The sequence below is a fragment of the Corvus cornix genome, chromosome 2 (assembly GCF_000738735.6).
Source record: "Corvus cornix cornix isolate S_Up_H32 chromosome 2, ASM73873v5, whole genome shotgun sequence".
Classification (NCBI taxonomy): domain Eukaryota; kingdom Metazoa; phylum Chordata; class Aves; order Passeriformes; family Corvidae; genus Corvus; species Corvus cornix.
In genome coordinates, this window is record NC_046333.1 from 55,843,055 (window position 1) to 55,865,164 (window position 22,110).

At 36.3% G+C, this 22,110-nt stretch overlaps 1 protein-coding gene across 3 annotated transcripts in view; it reads right to left on the reverse strand.

The window, feature by feature from the left end:
• VPS50 (VPS50 subunit of EARP/GARPII complex) overlaps positions 1 to 22,110 on the reverse strand; it is an 84,893-nt gene that overhangs the window by 24,669 nt on the left and 38,114 nt on the right. For 2 of the 3 annotated variants that reach the window (XM_039548927.1, XM_039548926.1), the window contains 9 exons: positions 21,793 to 21,890; positions 21,003 to 21,097; positions 20,258 to 20,356; positions 16,918 to 17,008; positions 15,223 to 15,399; positions 10,161 to 10,279; positions 8,709 to 8,815; positions 1,320 to 1,441; positions 240 to 296 (listed from right to left, as the gene is read on the reverse strand). In XM_039548927.1, coding sequence (XP_039404861.1) covers positions 240 to 296; positions 1,320 to 1,441; positions 8,709 to 8,815; positions 10,161 to 10,279; positions 15,223 to 15,399; positions 16,918 to 17,008; positions 20,258 to 20,356; positions 21,003 to 21,097; positions 21,793 to 21,890 — 965 coding nt within the window. The remainder of the gene's footprint in view (positions 1 to 239; positions 297 to 1,319; positions 1,442 to 8,708; positions 8,816 to 10,160; positions 10,280 to 15,222; positions 15,400 to 16,917; positions 17,009 to 20,257; positions 20,357 to 21,002; positions 21,098 to 21,792; positions 21,891 to 22,110) is intronic. The other variant, XM_039548928.1, reaches the window with a different exon arrangement.

The window sequence follows — 22,110 nt, forward strand, 5'->3', positions numbered from 1 at the left end:
TTATTTTCTGAATAAAAATAAAACAGGAACACTCTGAGTGGTCTAAATCACATACCATCACCCATCTCTACTTTCTACTACGGGGAATGAGGACATTTAAGCAGCATTACAAGAGGATTTATTACAATCATAAACCCTTGTAAGCATTGTGTTTCCCACGGAAAACAATCTGTCAAAACAAATACTAGGCACACTACAAAAACATCACAATTTTACCACTCATCTGCTATAACATTTACCTGCCTAGCACTGTGCTGTTCTCTGTTAGAAGCACAGAGTGAGGAAGTCAGTATGGGCTTTAGAAACACAAAACAGGAGGGGCAAAAAAAAACCCAAACAAAACAATAAATGCAACACAATATGATTACCAGAGCAACTAAGCCAATGGAAATCCATTATCTTAACAAAAAAACCTAAAAAACCCCAAACCACAAACAAACAAACAAAAAACCAAAACAAAAAACCCAACAAAACCAAAAAAACTCCCACCCATCTTGTAAACACAAATTGTAAATACATTTGTCCTGCCAAATAGAACAGTTCAAAACTTTTTAGAACCATATGTTGAGTCTGAAAATTCCTTACGATGTGCCAACACACGATGATGGATTTGGAACCCCTAAATTGTGTTACTAGTGGAGTAATTTAGGGGCCAAGAAAGGAGAAAGTTGTTTTTACACGCAGCTATTAAGACAATTCTATTGAAAGTTGATCTATGCTATGTAAAGACATTGCCAACAAGCATTTATTTCAACTACAAGATCACTCAAAAAAACGTTGTTTTCATTAATGCAAGTAGTTTGACAGAAGAATACTAGATCTGAAAAAGTCTCTTTCAAACATCTCAAACTTGAGTTACTGCTTAACTTTCAGGGCCCCCTCCCTTTTCCAACATTTGCTATTCTTATGTAAACTAGAGAAATCCATATAGAAAAATTCAATCACCTTATACTGTCTAGGCTCAAACCACCCTCCTTGTGCAGACTGTTCCTTTGCTTTGCTGCCCACTTTCTACCACTACTTTTAGGTATTTAACATTTTCTTTCCTCCTTTTCAATACTGCTGGAAAAAAGAATAGGGAATCTATCGATTCAAAACATAATATGATTAATGTCTCAGTGACAATAATGCTCCCAATACTTCTTTCCCTTATTGCTGATCTAATCAGCCTTTTCTTTCTCCTACATTCAAATCCATTCTCTTGCCACTAATTTTTCTGTGGATTACATATTAGGTAGTATCTTAAGCAAAGAGATCTCCTCTGTATTTTCATTCTGTGTATACAGTGATATGTGAAAAAGAAAAATGCTTCTACCTACCGTGTCATTTCGGCCAAAAAATGTATAGACTGCATACAGATAGTAATCAAAGAGCTGGGACATGAAGTGGATCACATCAAATGCAATCGGTTTCAGAATATTCATCATCTGCATGTATTTCCCTTAAAAATTAAATATAGAAGATCAGTTTCCTCACCACAAGTGCTAAAAAGACAGTGCCAGTTTTACCAAACTCAAAAACAGCTTTACAAAGTGTATTATTTAGCCTTCAACGTTGATTAACAACAACTTAATAATAGTTTACAGATTGGGAGGTTTAAAAACAAAGCTAAAATGATGGCTTAGACACCACAATTGTCTCAAGACTTCTCAAAATGTAGATGTTAAACCATACCAAAATGTCTTCAACCATTCTTGGCCTTCTAGTACCAAATTCAAAACATACAACTTTCTGGATCCTCTACAAGTTTCAGCTCCATTTAGCTAAAAAATAATAATCTGCTAAAGTAGTCTCTGGCAAATGCTATATAGAGCCACTGAAGATTTTATGCATTAGTGTGTTTATATATGCACATATGGATCTTTTTCAAGCAACAGAAAAACACGGTATAAAAATTATATGTCCAAGACTGGATTTTACTCAACAACTCCAGGAATTACGTGCTTCACATTGGTGATATAGCATTTTCTGCTCTCCTTCCTTTTTATCATATGGTAAGAATCCCAAGTAGTTTTAAGTTTGAAATGTTTCCAGGGGGACAGACTGTGAGTAAAGGAGCATGTCAGTACCCTGGCACATCCAGGGAGAAGAATAATTCCTTCTCTTCATTCCTTGTCTCTGTTGTAACACACTTGACTTGGGTAAATAATTTTTTTTTAAAATAACAAAAACACCCCAACCACAGGACCTTCACCTATATGTTATGTGAATCAAATTGATCATAGGATTTGGACACCAAAAGGGATTTTTTCCTACAGACCTAGCTCATAGGGTCAATAGTTTTCAGTCATTTTTATTTTCCAGCATAGGACATGGCTCTTCAAAGGGTCATAAAAGAAGCATACTTAAAGAAAACCCTGATATTGCAGAGACCCCACATTTCCTGCTGGCTACGTCAAAAATGACATCCTACTTGCTCTTTTAGTGTTTTAAAAACATAAAGAACACGTACCAAGCTTTTGGTTACTATAGTAAAAGACAGAGAGCAACTTTTGAACCAAAACACAAATGCAGACTACCCAGCATGTAGGATACAGCAGGTCGTTTCACAAAACGTCATATTCGAGATGTGTTTTGATGTGACAGATTGGAAAAACTACAGGAAGGTGCTACAACAATTTATTTTTCTTGTAGTCAGCAACACTCCTTTTCAAGTTAATACTGTGCCCAGTAATAGATAGAGAAAATATTGGTTTAATCAGAGAAACTGGGTAACAAAGAAACAAAAGCTAGCTTTTCGTAATGGGGGAGTTACTTGAATTTTTCAAGCAAGTAATTGAGTAGGTCAGCAAGGATAACTAAGTTGAAAAATACATGATACAGCTACATAACTGATAAAATGGTAGAGCACTAGAGTAAGAATCAAGCAACAGCCTGATATTGCTACCTTCCATGTTTCTATCTAATTTAGACTCCCTATTGAATACTATGTGACTATGCTCCTGTTTGCTAAGACACGCAAGAATACATTTTATTATTTTTGGAGATTTGACACAGGTTGTAATAATTAATATTTGTTAGTTTAGCCCATTTGTTAACTCTATAATACTTAATTATTTATGTTGAGACCCACAGCACTATGAACAAACTGAAAAGTGGACTTAAAAAATTCTATTTGTCTTCTAAAAGGGAAAACCAAATGCACAGTCCAATGTGGAAATTTTTGGATGTTTGTGAAATGATGGTACTGGTACCCTAATTCAAGCGTCACCTTCATCTGTGCTATCTGAATATTCCGTACTGCCACAGGCTGACTTTTTCCACTTACTCTGTGATAAACACATTTTTAAACTTGCCTGCAACCCAAACACAATATAAGAGTGATAAGTCACATTCTGGACAGTTAAGACTTCCAAGCATCTGTGCAGCTGGCATGAATACTGAAGGTAATCTCTTGGGCAGTGTCTTATGCTTTTCCAAAGGGCTGTGCACTGTACACTGCCCAAGTATTGTCCCTATAAAAATCTTCCAATGCCAAGAACATTTCTCTATTACTACATCACTCGCATCTTGACACAACAAGTATTCCAAGAACATTTCCTCCTCGTTGCTCTCTCTAACAGGACACCAATTTTTAACATCTACACATTTTTACCTACTTGTGCTAAAGTTACTATTTTGGGTTAAAAAGGGATATGTAAGAACATTTCCAAATAGCACAAACACACTCCAGGATCAATATCAAAATAGAAACTTCCAGAAATACTTGAAAGCAACAATTAAAGTTTCAGCAACTGAAAGCAGCTTGAATTTCTAGAGGCTCTAGATAGCTGAAACTGCTGAACATTTGCCAGATTTCTTTTGAAGTATTTCTTGCAGAACTCCTTCTGTCCTTAGGGATAGCAAGTAGAAAGTATTCTTTAAGACTAATCTATGTAGAACTGATGCACCTCACAAATTAGCACACACAAATCTTTGCCAATAAATCTTTAGCAAGTCAACATGGCAAAGTGAGCTTTAAACTAGGAAAGATGGGGTGAGAGTTATAGTGACCACACATGCAGCAAAATAAGGTTTAAGTGGGAATACCTCCAGCAAGTACAAGCAGCCAAAGACATGAGTATAAGACAGGACTACGGGACATCCCTTTGCACTCCCACTGGGATACTCAAACACCTCTGTGAAGCGCCTGTCCACCAAAGTACACAGTGTAGGGAACAAACAGGAGGAATGTTGGGATAGCTTGTGTGACTGGAATATTGTCATGAAGGGCTACATGCTGTTGAGGAAAGACAGACCTGGAAAGCATGATGGTGGAGTTGCCCTATATGTGAGGCAACACTTCGAATGTACCAAGCTGTGTCTTGGGGTGGATGATGAGTCAGTGGAGAGCTTAAATTTTCAGGTAACAGGGAAGACTAGTAAGGGTGACACTGTCAGGGGTGTTTGCTACACCTGATCAGGAGAAGGAAGTGGATGAAGTCTTTAACAGACAAATAGAAGTAGCCTCATGGTCACAGGCCCTGGTTCTCACAGGGGACTTCAATCATCCTGACATCTGCTAGAAGAACAAAACAGCAAAGCACAAACAGTAAAGCATTGACAACTGACAGAGACGGTGAAAGATGCCAATGCAGAATGGTGTGTTGCTCAACCTTATGCTAATGAACAAGGAAGGCCTTGTTAGAGGTGTGAAGGTTGGGGACAGCCTTGGCTACAGTGACTATGAGATTGTGGAGCTCAGCATCCTGCATGAAGGAAGCAGGACAGCAAGCAAAATTGCAACCCTGGACTTCCGGAGAGTTAACTTTAGCTTCTTGGGGATCTTTTTGGAAGAATCCCATGGGGATCGGCCCTGCAGGAAAGAAGTGTCCAAGAGAGACGGTCAGTATTCAAGCACCACTTCCTCCAGGCTCAAGAATGGTGCATCCTGATGAGCAAGAAATTAGGCAGAGAGGGCAAGAGAAGAGCATGGATGAACAAGGAGCATGTGTCAAAACTCAGTAATAAGCAGGAGATATAAAGGAGGTGGAAGCAAGGACAGGCCACTTGGAACGAATACAGAGATGTTGTCAGAGTGAGTAGTAGTAAGATAAGAAAAGCCAAGGCCCACCTGGAATTAAATCTGGTCAAGAACATGAAGGACAACAAGAAGGGCTTCTTCAAATACATCAATGACAAAAGGCCTGCTACTAAATGGAGAAGTAATCCCGGTGAGGGGACACAGAAAGGACTGACATATCAAATGCCTTCTGTCATCAGTCTTCAATGACAAGACCACCCCTCGGGAGTCTCAGACCCAGGGGACCAGGAAAAAGGAATGGTGGAAGGAAGACATACATTAAGAGCCAAGATGCCACTTTGAAGTGCAAAGTGCAAATTCCATTGTAGCTAAGTCATTCTGAAAGACTATGTGATTTACGGTTTTTTATGTCATGTGAGGATCTGTTATGTGACCAATCACTCACTTCAGCTACCGGCTTCTGCTGTGAGAAGCATGTCTGTCATCACCATTATTATCTTCTCAAAAGATAATGGGGTTTAAAGAAAGCAAAATCTAAGAATTTGTCTTCAAAACCCATTCTTAACACATGCAAAAATGAGGCTGAAAAAGCATTAAAACCCTTCAACATAAGAAATACCCACTAACCTATTTCTTAGGTCAGAATGATATTAATTAAGAGATCACTGAATCAATATACATAATGACATAGTCATTAATTATTCTTGTTTATATATAGCGCTTAGTCAAAATATTCCACACAAATTTAACACAAGTTTACTCTTCCTTTACATTTTAAGTCAACATGCAATGGCTTGATAGGAAAAATTAACCTTATAAATTAGTCTAATGGCTACTTCATACTAGAAGGAGAAATAATTACATTGGATTATTAACGCGAGAGAAATCTGATGAATTGTTGACTTGAAATTCAAACACAATTGTAGCAGCTCCCACTTAAATTATACATTAGTAACTCATTTATGTAGTTTATAAATATTAAGCTACATTTTTTTTATTCATCTAGCTTACATACAAAGCATACAGCACATAGAAATAGTTCAAAATGGTTAACAAACACTGTCATACTCATTCAGTGGGTACTACTACATTCATAAAAAGTAAGGCAATGATTTCTGTTACTTGACTGGGCAACATAAATCTGCATCTTCATCACTATGACTGAAAAAGAGCAAAGAAAAACATATTCAAGAGGGAAAATAGTCATCCAAATAACTACTGATCTACTGTATTAACTTTTAGGGTGCAGAATTTCAGATTGTTTTGAAGCAAGTATGGAAATTACAGAAACAGAAATACAGAGGCAAAATTAAGATAAATCTAACAGAAGTGAACTGTACCAGACTAAGGTACATGATTTTCTAGACAAAGGACACAGTACATTTCACTATCCGGGATTTAGTGAAAGTATTAATTTAAAAATATTGCACAGTAAATAAGTGAAGCTAGAGTGTGTTGAAAAGGGAAGTAACTGAAAAAGCTACTAGTGGAGCTCCCAGCAATAGGCCATTTCTTTAATATTGTCATTAATTACTCTGGCACAAAAATGAGTGACAATAGAAAAAAATAAAGGGGCACCATCAAAACAGAAAAGAACTGACATATGTACAGGAGTACTTGATGACTGTTGTAATAAAAACTGGATGAAATCCAGTAGCACAAATTGTAAATCTATTCATTTAGGGGACAATTAAAAACACGCATCTTTCTACTATAAGCTAGCAGCTTTTCTCTTGGGAAAAACTGGGAAAGTGAAGGATCTGCTGGCTGTACAAGGTTGTTACACATGAATTGAACTGCCAGTACAAGGAAGCTGTAGGAAATCAAAAGAGGTGCAAAATGGAAGGAGCTTGTGACCATGATGCAATGACAGAAAAATTAGAGAATGCAGGAAGATCTCATCCAAAGTATTGCACATGATTTTGGAAAGATTATAAAAGGAACAGAAAATTTAAGTTTCTAGTGGATAAATACAGAGGATACTAAAAATCTTGGCACATTGTTTAGCAAATCAAAGACTGAGAAGAAATAGGATTGCTTTCTGTAAACAGTACACATCAAAAAACAAGACGATCCGTTAATCCTGAAAGTTTCTTTTGTTATAAGATCAAGTCAGCAGAAAATAGGTGGATTTTTTTTTTAATCTATAGGTTTCTGGAATAGAATTCCTATTAGAATGAGTGGTGGGAACAGAAATATTTTTAAGCTCAAGCTCAAAACAAGCATATTTACAGGCAGTGTTAAATGACATCTTCCTCGTGCACGAGGTCCATTTCTAATTCCATGCTATAAATAGCACTACTATCACTCATTACAAAAACAACATAAAACACCCCAAACAGCAGAAAAAATGAAAATTAATAATAATTCCAGAAGGAGAAAAAAGCATATATATGAGCTTTTAAAATAATGTTTAATTTTGGGGTTATGAACACAATCCACAAATAGAAAGACTCCTCACATAAAATTGGAAAACCACAACTACTGCTTCACCTGCTTGTACAATGTTTTATGGCAGGGACAGAGGCTGGAGTTTGTATGGAAGTGCCATGAGAGGTTTCCAGATTCAATCCTAAATTTTCTTAGAGCAAAACCTTATAGTAGAGGGCAGCAAACAAATCTCTCCAACCTAAGTCACAGATCAATGCCAGAAAAGTCACAACAGAATGAACTCTCATTTCAGGTCTCTATGGTAAATGCTCAAGTGAAAAAAAAGGTTTTAGCAAACCTGCAAAAAAGGTTTAGAAAATTAATTCCCAACTCTCATGCTGCCCTCAAAGACAGCAAAAGGTACTAACCAGGTGTTGGAGTAACCTCTTTTAAAAGGGCTTACTCTGAAGTGCAACAATCATTTTCAAGCACACAAACATTGAAGGCAAACCTCATTAATGTAACACATACAGAATTCCTCTCTCTTCTGCCTACTCAGATAAATTTAGCAGTTACTTCCCCTTCTCTATAAATAAAACAGAAGTCAGTAGCAGAAAATTGCTATCGTACAATTATCCAGATCATCACACAGAAGGCATGATCATGAAAAATCAATCCCATCACATCTAGAACTGGAGGCCAGTGTTTACATAGACAAGTTTGGCAAGAAAAGACCTCAAGAAGTGGCCTAGTGCAACCTCCAGCTCAGAGCAGGTCTAAAGAGAGGAGGCTGCTCAACAGCCTGTTCAGTCACATCTTGATCACCTCCAAGGACAGAGATTCCCTAAACTCCCTAGGGATTACTAGGATGTATGAGAGGGCTCTTTTCTTCTAGCTGATTACCATGCAGTAAAAACAGTTATTCTGAGTATGAGAATTTGAGTAATGAAATGGAAAAAAAACCCCCAGTCTTAAAGTTCTTACTTGTGCAACTATTCTACTTTAAAATAAAGCATTTAATAAAACACATTAAGCAACATAGAGCATTCATCTTTTTGCTTGCTATCTCCACTCTTCTAACACATTCAATATTTTAGACAAATAAACTACCATTATAGGTTAAACCCAACATATGCATGCAGATTAATTTTCCAGTTAAAAATAACTCACAAGATATAAGCAAATTTATCTATTTAATTTAAAATATTTGTTTAGTGCTTTATTTCTATTTTATTAACATTTTCAAAGAGTAGAAATAGAGTCCAATTAGGCATATTTTTCAGGGCCTTAAATATCATTCAACATATTTGCTATAATCCATAATTTTGCACAAAAATCAAAAACACTTATAAAAAACTACAATTATTCTACATACCAACAAGCCTTATTACATTCAGTGTAGTGTTTGTTAGAATAGGTGCATTCACTTTATTGAGATTATAATCTGATCTCTTTCTGCTCCTCAGAGTTTCTCGAGAAACACTTGAAAGAAAACAAAACAAAACAAAACACACCAAATGTGAAAACATTCAAAGATATACAAACAAAATTCAGTGGAAAATATATTATTCCTCCCCCCTTCTTTCACATGACAATATGTCTTCCAGTGCAGTATTTTATTTATGCCAAAGCACAACTGGGTTAGGATTCTAATATTTAGAGAGAAGCCTGATCTAATTTACATAGAATTGTGCTGGAGAAAGGAATTTTTGACTTCTATTTTAATGCTGGAGTTCTGCAGGCTTCTGTCTTGCCTCAACAGTCATTTTAATCACTCTGACCGAAATTCATAATTCATAAAGAGAATAAAAACAACACAAGTCACAACAAAAAGAGGCAGATTAGTCACCTACAGCTGAAAGTTACTATCTAGACACAGAAGTAATATTGAGGAAGGTTAAGCTAAAATAGTCATTAAATTTTTCATAAATGTAATGCCTGAAGGAGGCAGGAAGTTAGACTTGATATTTATCCAACTAGAGACATTTTCATTTTCTACAAGAGAAACCTTCTACCAGCTGCCATACCTCAAAATTATATTCTTAGAAAAATTTCAATTTCGCAGCACAAACCTATGGACAGCAACTCTTGTACATTACTCTGCTCTGACCCAGGTGATGGCATTCTAGTTGTCCTGCAAACCCTACATAAAAAAATGTTAGCCTGCTTCACAAAGTCTGAATGTACATCCAAGTTGTACAGAGTCCTAGACAGAAACTTGTTTTCAGATCCTTTTAAAGGATACGAAGTTGGCTTTGCTTATATGAATATATATAAATAAAATACTCTTGTATATACATCAAAATAGAATATGTATATTCATTTATATATCTACGTGTGTGTTCATAAAGAAAAAGAGAATTTAAAATTCAAAATTACTGCCTTCAAGCTATGGAAGAATGTATTTTTTTTTTCTTAACCTGAAGAAGTTTACTGTTCTGCAGAAGCAGAAGCCCAAAACTCAAACCACTTGTCTGCAAACAACTGCTTTTGACACAACAGAAATTACACATATATACAACAGCTGCTATAGAAGAACCTTCAGTTAACATCTAATCCTCACTAATCAGTTTTCCACTACCTGCTTCAGAGAGCCTTTATATGCTTTCAAAATGTTCCTTTCTTCAGGTTTTGTCTGTAATAATGATGAGAGGTTTAATGCTCCTCCCCATTCTGGAGATCTAAGTGCTGAGCCTTCTAACTATGCAGGCAGCATAATGATTATTTGATTATTATTCCACTGTTGTAGATTACACAAACTGAACTAATTAGAATACTGAGATGAAAAGCAGATAAATTATACCAAGGATGCACATGGCCTACTTACCTTTTTATCGGGGCATCTCCTGTCTGCTCATCCACATAATCTCTTTTCAACTCTTCAGGAACATCACTGTCGCTATCATACTCCTGATACGCACTTTTTTCTTGTTCATCTGATTCATACTGTTAAAAAAAAAAAAGAAAATAATAAATTGACTACAATTATTTTTCTTATAATATTGTCACTCATTAATGTTGCACTTTTTGGCTTTTACCTTGATTGCAATACAAATAACTTTGCTGGTTGAAAGGCTGCTAACATGTTCTTTAAAAATGCAGCAGGCAAATTATATTATGTTGATTGAGTAAATATTTGCATCATTCTATTTCAGCTACCAATAGTTTGCTTTGCTTTCTAGTTGATGTATAAAGTACCCACATATTTGAGCTTTTATAATTTGCTTTATAATCTGAAAAAAAAAGGGTAATAAATCCTCAAAATTCATCTATACAGTGGCAGTAAAACAAACAAACAAAAAAACCCTGGCACTGCATAATACTTAATTATTATTGCAAGAAGAAAAAAACTATTGCTTCACAAAAATACTTGTTTATATTGTACACATTTAATTAGAAAAAGAAACCAAAACAAACAAAAAAAAACTTGCAGTCTTTTTGCACAACTCCAGAATGTACCTGCACTTGAAGAGAGACTTGAAGAGAGAGACTTTTCCTTAACACATACATCGCTTTGAAGCCACTTTATACAAACAGTCAGTAGTGACACAGGTAACACACTGGCTCCAGGATCCTTAAGAACTGGCAGCCAAAACACACTAGGACATGTATTTTTTCAGTCATGCATGCCCTAGCCCCAAGTTGCTGAGACTTTTAAAGGCTAGCACTATGAAAGCACTATGTCATAAATGCAAGAACCCCCCATTTGTACAAACAAATTAAAAACAAAAACAGCTCCGGTGGAAAAAAAAGAATATAGTATGAGACACTCAAGAGAAATGTTCAGACCATTAGTATTCCCAGGCAAAATATCTGCCTTATGAACATTTTAGACAAAGGAAAGTTGTAATGAAAGCAGCTCAGTTTATTTCAAAAATGAGCCGAGGTCAGCCTTGACTAAGAGCAAAAAGAACCACAGTTTAACTAACTTGGCTGGAACATCAGCACAGAGAATTACCACCACTTATTATGCATTAAAATATAATAAATGATGCGCTGATTCAATTAAAATCCAGTGAGAGTAGAACAATAAATTGACTAAAAACTGTTAACTATAATTCCTATTGATGTAAGAATCTGACAGTTGACATTAATTAACTGTTTTAACATCATAGAATAAGAGCTATTTTGAGAATTTTTTTTTTAACTTGGAAAAATATTAAGTTTCCTCAATCTAATGCTATTAATGATCTGGAAAAGCTATTTATGAGACAAATGCATCTGTATTTTAAAGTATGCATTAACTCACAAAAATTAAATAGTGACCTCAACCTGAAGAGACCTTATAAATCTATTTTGAACATGCACAGTCTGCAGTAAATTTTAAAGTGCTAAAATGAATTCAGACATCTTGTAGCAATAATCAGTTACAAGTCTTTAGGCAATCCACTCAAACCAACCCATAGGCAGCGGTAAGATTGATCAAAGTTGAAGAGCATTACAATACTGGAAGTTAACTGTATCACAACAAAGACATTTTAAGAAGCTACAGAAAAGGGACATAAAGCATCTCACTGATGCTCAAGATACATAGCTGAGGTGACTGGGTCCAGGGGCAACAACTAAGCACTTCAAAAGACTTTAAAATTCTCAAAAAAAGTCCTGACAGTCCTTCCCACCCTACAGATAAACTGACAAGTAAATTAACTGTTTATGTCCCTATCATGCTACTTCTTTCTATATTTGGTAACATGCCTGCATTCTCTGGAAACAAAATTTTGCAACCTCCATTTGAAATAATTCCAATTTTCAGTGCTAAAATGTGCCTCAACCTTAACTGGTCAGCCAAGACACCGAAACACAAAACCTCAGTAAAAATTTTATCCTACATTGTCCTAAGCAGGTTATTTATCTTTCTATGTAAAGAATAACAAAACAGGTGTACCTTCTACTTTTTAAATAGGAGTCCTTTCTGTGTCAGCACTTTGGAACAACAGTCGTGAGAGACTGAAATGTTACAGGTTAATGGCTCGAACAATCCGCAATTTGCAAGAACAGCAGGTGCTCTGCTGAGGCCAGGTTTGCACACCCCAGCTGTGTGGTGACAAAACCCCTGATGTACATAAGACAGAGGGGGTGCACACCCACCACCAGAGCATGACCACAACAAACCAGCCTTTGTTTAGCAACAAGCCGTTTTTTGAGCCAGATAAGGGAAAAGGCCAAGAATAAGCAGATCCTGTGAGATAGGATAATGCTTTTTATTATGCCAATGTCCTTCCCATGAGGAGGTATCACATAAGCCTTAAGGTATTCACCCCTTCTGATAAGGCATAGCTGGCTCAACTAAGCAGGGCCAAATAGCAGTCAGGTCATTTAGAAGGGGCCACAAACCATCGAAGACCCCCAAAGTGCCCCCAGACTCATTTCTGGGGCCTTCCACCGAAGAACTGCATATGATCCAGAGTGTTGTAGCAGACAGTGTAAAACAACCCCCCCAGGGGAGGTACCTGGGTGCTCCTCCCTGAATGTGAATGTCTATTAACCCAGTGAACTTTATGTTTGGTGGGTTTCACTCAACCCCAGCAGATCAAGACTGTGACCATCACTTTGACCAATGGACACTGAAATTGCAAAAATCAAGTCTCGGTTGGATCCACAAGCGATGTTATCTTTCCACTATCTACTCTTATCCTTTCCTTCTTTCTTTTCATTGTATGTTTTCTTAAATTATAACTTGATACTTTTATATATTTATATTACTATAGATAATAACATGCTAGATAAAACTGCTACATACCTCATTTCCACTGAAACCAAATTGTTCTAAAATAAACCTGCCATGTATATGTATGTATAAACACCAATCATTCAGTGGTGTTTCACTCTAATCCATCCCAAGGGATCTATTAACAAGAACCTCAGTTACCCTGCCTCTGGAATAGTAACAGAGAGAGAAGATTAAAAATGTCAAAATGGAAAGTAGGACGGTCATCTGTGGAGTATAGTCACCTCAGTCACAAAATACCTTCATTCCAGTACCGGCCCTGGTAGATGTCCTGTACACCTACTGACAAGTTAATTAACCTGTCCTGTGCCTCCATTCACAGAGATAAATTTCTGTCTGATTTACATTTATGTTTTGTAACTCGTGAAGGTTACAAAGAGTGCCAGAAAGACCTGCAGGACCACTACCTCTCATAAGCCTGAAGTGTCTGTGCCAGATGGTACCAGAAGTGGGATGCCGTAAGAGACTTCAAGCACTACTACTTCTGAAAAAAGGTTCATCTTTGGAGGAAAGAGGGAAAAGATAATATTCAGCTGAAGTCAGAAGAAGGTATTACAAGGAGCTACTGGAGAGAGTCCAGTGGAGGGCCACAAACATGATTAGGGGGTCTCTCTTATGAGGAGATACGGCAGGAACTGGGCCTGTTTAGTCTGGAGAAGCCTGAGAGGGGATCTCATGAATGCATATAAACATCTCAAAGGCAGATGCCAAGAGGATGGTGCCAGGCTCTTTTCAGTGGTGCCCAGCAACAGGATGAGGGGCAATGGCCATAAACTAAAACACAGGAAGTTCTACCTCAACATGAGGAAGTGTCAGAGAACTGGATCAGGCTGCCCAGGGAAGTCATGGAGTCTCCTTCTCAGGGACATTCAAAACCCACCAGGACACATTCCTGCTCCAGGTACCCTGCCTTGGCAAGGAGGCTGGACTAGATGATCTCCAGAGGTCCCTTCCAACACTAACAATTCACTGATTCTGCGATTCTTTTTTACTGATAGAAGACTGCTTGGCAGCAATGTGACACTTCATGCTGGTGAAAGCCAACAAAACAGTGTCTCCAACATATTCATCAGCATTTGCTATTTAGTTTTTTCATCAAATGATTTCATGCTTGTAAAAACAAAAGCTTAGCACAGAGTAAGACAATGTCTTTTAAATTTTTCTTGAAGCTAGGAGAAACAGATTTCTGCAGCATAAAATGTTAGAAATGGAAAAACCGAAGAAGGTCTGTTCTAACTTGTTTGCAGAGTTTTCATACCTCATACGAATGTGCAGATAGAAATAAAAATACCTCAACATATCCACAGTCAAGAAATGAAGACAATTCTAGCCTTCTACAAGTGTAAGTATGTGCTTACAAGTCACTAAACAAAAAATATGGGAACAATGTAGGCTCTCATTCACTAGCAGCAACCTGCAAGGTACCAGAGGAGTTTGAAATCACTAACCAGCAATTATTCTTTTTTGTTCTTGAGATGTTATCCAGTCTCAGTAGCACAAGTTAAGCTCAAGAAAACATTATTCATCAAAGGGATAAACAAGAACAAAAGCTTTAACAAAAACATGCTAAAGTAGTGTTTAACAGAATGGTACAAAGCTTTACATTAAAACACGTTTGATCACTGCTAGATTTTGGCAGACTTCTGAAAAAACCCACACAGTTGTTGTTCAGTTTTATAGAAGAACTCACAATAAAGAGAGTGTCCTGAGCATTTAAATTACAACTAAAAATGACGTAACAAACATCAGAAAATCCATGGCAAATCACGTAGGTGTGAACAAGCACAACAAAAGGAGCACCCCCCAATGATTCTTTCCTATGAAGCCAGAAAGCAAGTCCTAAAATGATAAAATTATCTCCACAAAGAAAGCTAACTTAAACCCCTGGAAAAATACTAATTTAGGTGGAACATGTCTTGCTAACCTTCAGGAACACTTGACTTCAGTGGAAAAAAAGTGCTGATTCAGTGCAAAACAAACTGAACTTTAAACAGGATGCCTGGCTTTCTGGCACGTGTAAAAGCAAAGCAGCACAGTACTGCAGGCAACAGATTCTTGTACTAAGACACTTTGCCATCATTGCTACACAAAATAAATCGTAATTTACTGAAAGCACCATTTGCTTTTATTTTTTTTTCTATTTTCCTGAAACACTCCATACCCCATTGGAAGCTAACACGTCTTCTGTCTCATCATCTTTGCTGTCGGCCTGAATTTCAAAGGGGTTTCCTCCGTTACAGTACTGCTCAAACAACGTTACCGTTGATGAAATTGCTGAGGCAGGTTGCTTACTCGGTGACACGGATGGGGACCGTGACTGCTCCATGAACTTAAATTCCTAGCAATAGAAATAAATTACAATTTTAATCAGGCATTTTCAATATTATTCTGACTCCAGTTCCATAAAAACAGAGGATAACAACAAACCTGTGGACAATTAACTTTTAGCCAAAGTTTGCTGCTTATTTTGCTTTTCAAGCTGGCTCAAGCTAATCTTGAAAGTGGCAACCTTACACTGCTTGTCTTTGTAATTTTAGCAGTTTTCTGCTACAACATGCAATACATCTGCATTCTGAAAGTATTCACTGTCTAAAACTAGGTGAAAACTAATTGGGTTCTTTATTTCACAGAAATAAGGAGACAGAAAAAGACTTAAATTCTACCAAAAATGCAGTTTGCTTTACACAAGTTACCTAGTAATTTACTAAAGCTGAAATTTTCTTGTTGATACTTTATTTTTAAAAAGTTCTCAAAATTTTTTACTTCCCAAATGCACTGCAGAGTTTCTGATCACCGGGTGAGTGCACAAACTTTTGCAAGTATATGGACCAACCAGGATCCATGAGGCATGATTTTTGACTTTTTTTTTCTAAAAAACACAATTTATCTCAGATGACATACCATTTTTATCTGTTAAACTCTAGCTATTGATATTCATAAGGGCAAAATGTATATTTTCAATTTACTAAAGGTTTAAAGATCAAAACACACACAGCTAAAAGGACTACAATGTTAGATTTCTGTTTGCTTAAACAAATCAGTAACTTCCTGCCATTTCTGGCTGCTCCAGTCCCTTGAGCAGTATGTATGGATTTATGATCCCATTTCTTTATTAAAAATATTATTTCTTTTGCTGCTAGATGCTGCTGAGGGTCCTCCCTTCCTTTCCCTCTGTACTTTTAGTGACCCAGTAGCCTATTGCTTACTTCTACTGTTAACTCCACAGAAGCTGCAGAATGATCTTGCTTAACATTGCTGTGCTAAAAGATTTTTGAACTTTAGTCATAGTTTTAATCACAGGCACCATGTTTTATTTGGCAAAACAAGTTAATTTCATCTACCACATGCTAAAAATCAAAAAAATCACTTCAGGTGATTAGAAGGTGAGTACACTGATTACTTGTTTGGCTTCACCACAGAAGAATTTTTTCCTTTCCAAATGAGCCCATATGACCTATGTTTTCAGAAACAGATGCCAAATTGGTACAAGCTAGTGAGTGCTAATGCAACTACTTTTAAGCACCCATCTTTTAGCATCTTACTGTCAGATAAATAATTTAGAAAATAACACCGGAGATATTAACAGTACATTGAAACATGAAAAATAAAGGCTAACATTATGCTTACAACTCTAGCATCTTCCATAAAAACCTCTGCCTGCCTGAAACAGAAACACTACTGTTTCAAAACCATTTGACCCTAAGTTTCTAATACCATAGAAGTAAAATTGAGGAGCTTTTAGAAGCCATTAAAAACATTTGTACAGTAGTTCATGGATCTTACTGCTTCTTAGAACACCTGGACTCTTAGTTATTCAAGTATTAATACATTTGTATGTTTTATTCATAGAACATACATGAAGCTGCAAAATACTAAAGCTTGATTTAACAGGACAAAGTTCCCAGGTCTCATTCTCCAAAAACATTCTTAGTTCTTCAAGACGGGTTCTGAAACACAAATGAATACTCTTAATTGGCAGAAAGAGTAAATCACAAAGTTGTCAATTACTTCACTTCTGCAGTGAAAAACTCCTTCTAAAACTGTACAAAAAGTTACACCTTAAAACAAGTATTTAAGTAATTCTTCCAACCAACAAACCACCCAAAAGCTGTGCATACTAAAACAGTGTATTTTTTATGACACCTCTGAGAAAGATATTCTTTGAGACTATCTCCAAAATTTGTAAACAAATTTTTTTGGTTGAAACCATTACAAATTATAGACACCTACAATTATGCAGAAATACTGGGCTTTTTTTCCTCTGTAAACTGTAGAAAGCAATATAATACATACAAACCCTCTACTAGCAGCACAACAGCTTTCAAGAGCTCACATAGGACAGATGCTTTTTTTCAAACACACTGAAGCCAACAGAGAGCAAAGGGAATTGGACAGAACTAATATTCTACAGATGTCTCAGCTTGTCAGAGAAAAAAAAAAGTTAAATGGCTATAAATCTCTAATTTTCTTCATAGCTTAATTTTACTTTGGTATCAATACAGTAATAAGGAAAAGTAATCAAGCCATTACATCTCTGCATTTTTTGTACTCTGTTTTTAATCACTAGAAAAGTCTCCACTCTGTCATAAGCAGAAATATCTTTAATAATGAAAAAATTTTGCCACATAAGTGGAACACACATAGGAAAAGACAGCAATGAGTGCTTTTTGGGATCATATTGCTCTATCTTTTCTTCTTAATATAGGGCATATTGTTTCGTTTAACAAGGAACAGTTGGTAAATTATGCACTGGGTTTCTAATCAGGCAATAAAATATTCTAGCAATACCACAACTTCAATAATGAACTACAACCACCACTAAAATTAAAATTTGCTTGCCACAATGAGATAAGCAATGTGTTGAATTGTGCTGTGTCTATTTAAATTCACCAGCTAAATACAAATAGACTACAAGTGCTATTTTCAGGGCATTGAGAACCCATAGCTTGCAGATCTTCTCACAGTAAAGCCAACAAAAACAGTAGATAGAGATGCTGTGAAAACCAGCATTACAGATTAAAATTCTTTGTGAGGGAGACTAAGGCAAAAGAGTCATAGAAAAGCAAACATTTAAAAGCCACGCAACAACAGGTTTTGTAGCATTTCAAATCTGAAACTGAGGTTCTGACAGTATTTGAATAAATGCTCTAAATTTTCACCAGCATATACGTCTAGAAAGGGGAATGCATGAAGACCTGATGCATTCATTCCCTGAAAAGCTTTAGTGATCAGACACACCTTTTTACAAGTGTATCAGTACAAAAAGTAAATTGCATTTCAAAAATCACCTTACTGATGCTCTTTGCCAAAAGCCCATTCTGATTTATCAGAACAATCAATTTCCATCCAAAAAAAAAAGCCTTTATGTATGCTCTAGTACTATGTTCCCTTCTATGTTTTTTGAAACACATGGCCAATTCCTTTCAATATTTTCTCCATGTTGGCCGTTCTCTATAACGCCACACTGGCTCAGGAGGCCACGTATGTCAAATTACAAAAACAAAGAACTGATTACTCCTGGACTCTAAGCATTTCAGCTCTGTGTAGCTTTCATGTACTAATGAATCCTTAAAAGCACTACTGCTTTTTTTTTTTCCCCTCCAATTAAATACCCAAGAGGACTGAAAGCCACATCGGCTTGATCTGAAAAGGCAAGATGCTTAAAGCTTTTTTTTAATACAACCTAGGGGATACAGCTCTGAGACAGGGGTTTTTTATATTTTTCATTCTGAGGATGAAAACATCATTCAATTAATCTTCACAATACCCATGCAGCATAAAACATGTAGAAATTATTAAAAGGTCTCACATAACTTAAGTCATGTCAATAAATATTTCATGTTCTTTTCACAAGAACTACATTATCCTAAAAAACGCAAGTTATTTCAAAAAATTATTATTTTTATACATATTCCATCAATGCTCCTTAACCTTTATTTTACTCAAAGATAATTCAGAAAATTAGTCTATGAGTCCTTAAGCTGTTAAGCAAAACCATAACAGTAAAAATGATATTTACTTAACCCAATAAGGCATTAAGTGGTAAGTCAGTGTAGGAAAAGATGGTTAGGTAGACCAAAATCAGTTCATGAAATTCAGTTCAGGATTCAGAGAAGTTTCAAGAAATAAAAATAGGTGCTATCTCTTGACAAGACATAATGTGGATCTGACTAAGGCTCAAGTTTTTCAGACAACTCAAACTGAGGTCTTCATCAAATGTCCAGAAAGAATTCCTAGCTACAAACTACAAAAGCTGGAAGAAATTCCAAACCACATTCTGATCTTCTGAATTTAGACACTGCTTCATGTTCTCCTGCCCTAATTTTCATACTTTATACATTTTAGGCAGAAAGTCTCAGACTTTGCAAATGGGTCTGGATGTATTAGTTGTGTGACAGCTCCCAAAAAACAGAGGACAACAGATCAAGACTAGGAAAATAAGCATTTCTTAGAGCATGGAGTGCTGTATTTCTTCTCATATCTTCCTAGCTTTTTACATGCAGAAAGAACATAATGCTAGACAACTAGAATTAAAAAGTTATCAATGACACAAACCAAAACATTTGGAAAATCAAGACAACTAAAACAAACAAATAAAAAGACAAGTCTTGAAGCTGTCATAGCCATATACATATCTGAGTCCAGAGAATGCCTGTCCACAACAACACATGACTGGCCTCAGATATGACAAGAGCTGACTGAAATGTAATTTAATCCTGCCAATGAAAAAGCTGTGAAAACACAACTCAAAAGGATGGACTCAGTTCTAAATACCTTATTTGATGCAAGACAGAACTGCATATTGAAAAAAAATATTTCATAGTCATACATGATGAGTCTCCTTAAGCAATAGCATAGAAAAGGAAGTCTCAATTTTGCTACAAGGTATGGACTTCAGAGGCATTCCTCCTCAGGATGCCAGGAGACAAGAGGCAACCTAAAAAACTACTGAAGTTCTACATAAAAAAGCTTTTCACCTTTATCTGGCTTGCCTGCTTCAGAGCTATGGTTTCCCACAAACACGGTGGAAGCAAACGCTTCTCTATCCTCTTCCCTTCTGCAGGCTTCAGAGCCTTATTCTCATCATGAAACATACTCTGTCATCCCACATTATGCAGTGGAATTCCTTTGGAAAGCGTTTACCCAACAATAATAAACGTCATTAGAATCATTCACTGCACATGTAATTGTCTCACCTGTGGTATGTTTTGAAATAATTAACGCTTTGTTTTCTGATAGATTCTTGCAAAACTTCAGACTTACTGCCACAAAATTCTTCTCCAACCTGCATCAGCCTAGAGTAATAAAACAGAGTTTAGAAATATTTATTGATTTCTTAATACTGGTGTTCCAACTGTGAGTGTACAGGTATCTTCATAAACGGAGAGCATCAGTGTTACATTGTAATGTTAAGGTTGCATTCCACAAAAGTCCATGTCTCATTTTCCTTCAAATCCTATCATTGTGTATCATACAGAGAGAGACAAAGAGCCATAGCAAAATAAACGTATTTCTGAGAGCCCACTACACAGGGAAAGCTGTCAGTTCACAGTCTCAATCTGTCATTTTATTACCAAAATAGAAGGCTATAATATTGTACAGGTTGGCAGTACCACAGTATTTTTCTGCTCAACTGAGACTCCTTCTAAAAGCTCTTAGAAAAACAATCATTAGACCTGTGCATCCCAAACCTTAAAGGGAGACAGTACTGAAATCGTATCATGCTTAAGCACTACTTGGGAGCAAAGCAGTTCATGCTACCTCTCCCAAATACATCCTCATAAACTCTCACAATAAAAAAGAATTGTTCTTCAAGCTACCAGCACATTTGAATGAAACTGGCATCAAAATGCAAGTATCAGCCTTAATCAACAGTGCTATCTTATCAGAGCTCAAGTTTGCAGACATGTACTGAAAGGTCTTACGACCACACCAGCATACCTGCTGATAATATCAAGTACAAATATGAAGTCGTCGTATTTGAAGTTAGACAGATCTGTTCCCAGAAGATATGTTTTCACTTTCAATTGAACATCCTGCAAAACACAAACAAGTGTTTGTATACTTAATACACTGAAGACAAAAAGTGAAGGTTTGGATATCTGGTTTATTAACACTTTTTGGTTTCTTGCACTTATAAATTCTTTTTTCGAGATTTAGCGTAGAATTCTATTTTCTATAACATGGGTAATTTCTCTAAAATAATTTTATAATCAGTGTCTTTAGCACTCTATAACACAGAGTCAATCCTAGATGCTTTATTGTCAACACAAAAACAGAACTCTGCTTTTTCATCATACATTTTGGGTGACACTGCACATCAAACTGATCCAGCAGTCACACCAGGAAAACTGTGAAACCAGGCAGGTTCACAAGGCTTCAGGTTCTTCATAGCTATGGTTATACCAGAAATATAAAGCAGTATACAGAGAAAAGCACATGATAAGAAAATAGATTGTGTGGCAGCACAAAGGTTGAAAGAAATAGAATCAGACTGAAAGTCCTGTTACTGTGTTTTGGTATCTTGACTGAGTTTGGAAGCATTGCAACCACTGAGTCATAGAAATTGCATTTCCATGGTCTTGATACATTCAAATCAAAACAAATCACTTTAAAAAAAACCTGGAGAAATTTCTTAAGAACATTAGTATAAATATAACTGTAATTAATACCTGAGAGCTGGAAGGGAGGGAATAAATATTTAGGGGGAAACAAAATTCAAAACCCATACCTGCCATATTCGTGAAAGCCCATGTTCCAATTTCTTTTTTACATAGTTGCGGTCAAAACTGTTCTCTTCAGTCCCAATCACATTGTTGCCATCTGAAACTTCAAGTTAAAGGCATTGTAAATATTTCCAAAAGCTTTGAAAGTTATCCTACACAGAATCAAATTTCCTTAGCTACTACCATATTATCAATTATGCAAACTCCAGAAGAGCTACTTTGCTCTAAACTTTTGAACGGAAATGAATAATGCACATATAAGCATTATATACTAATGCAGACCAGGAGAGTTTCATCACCTGCATACCAAATACCTGTCCCAA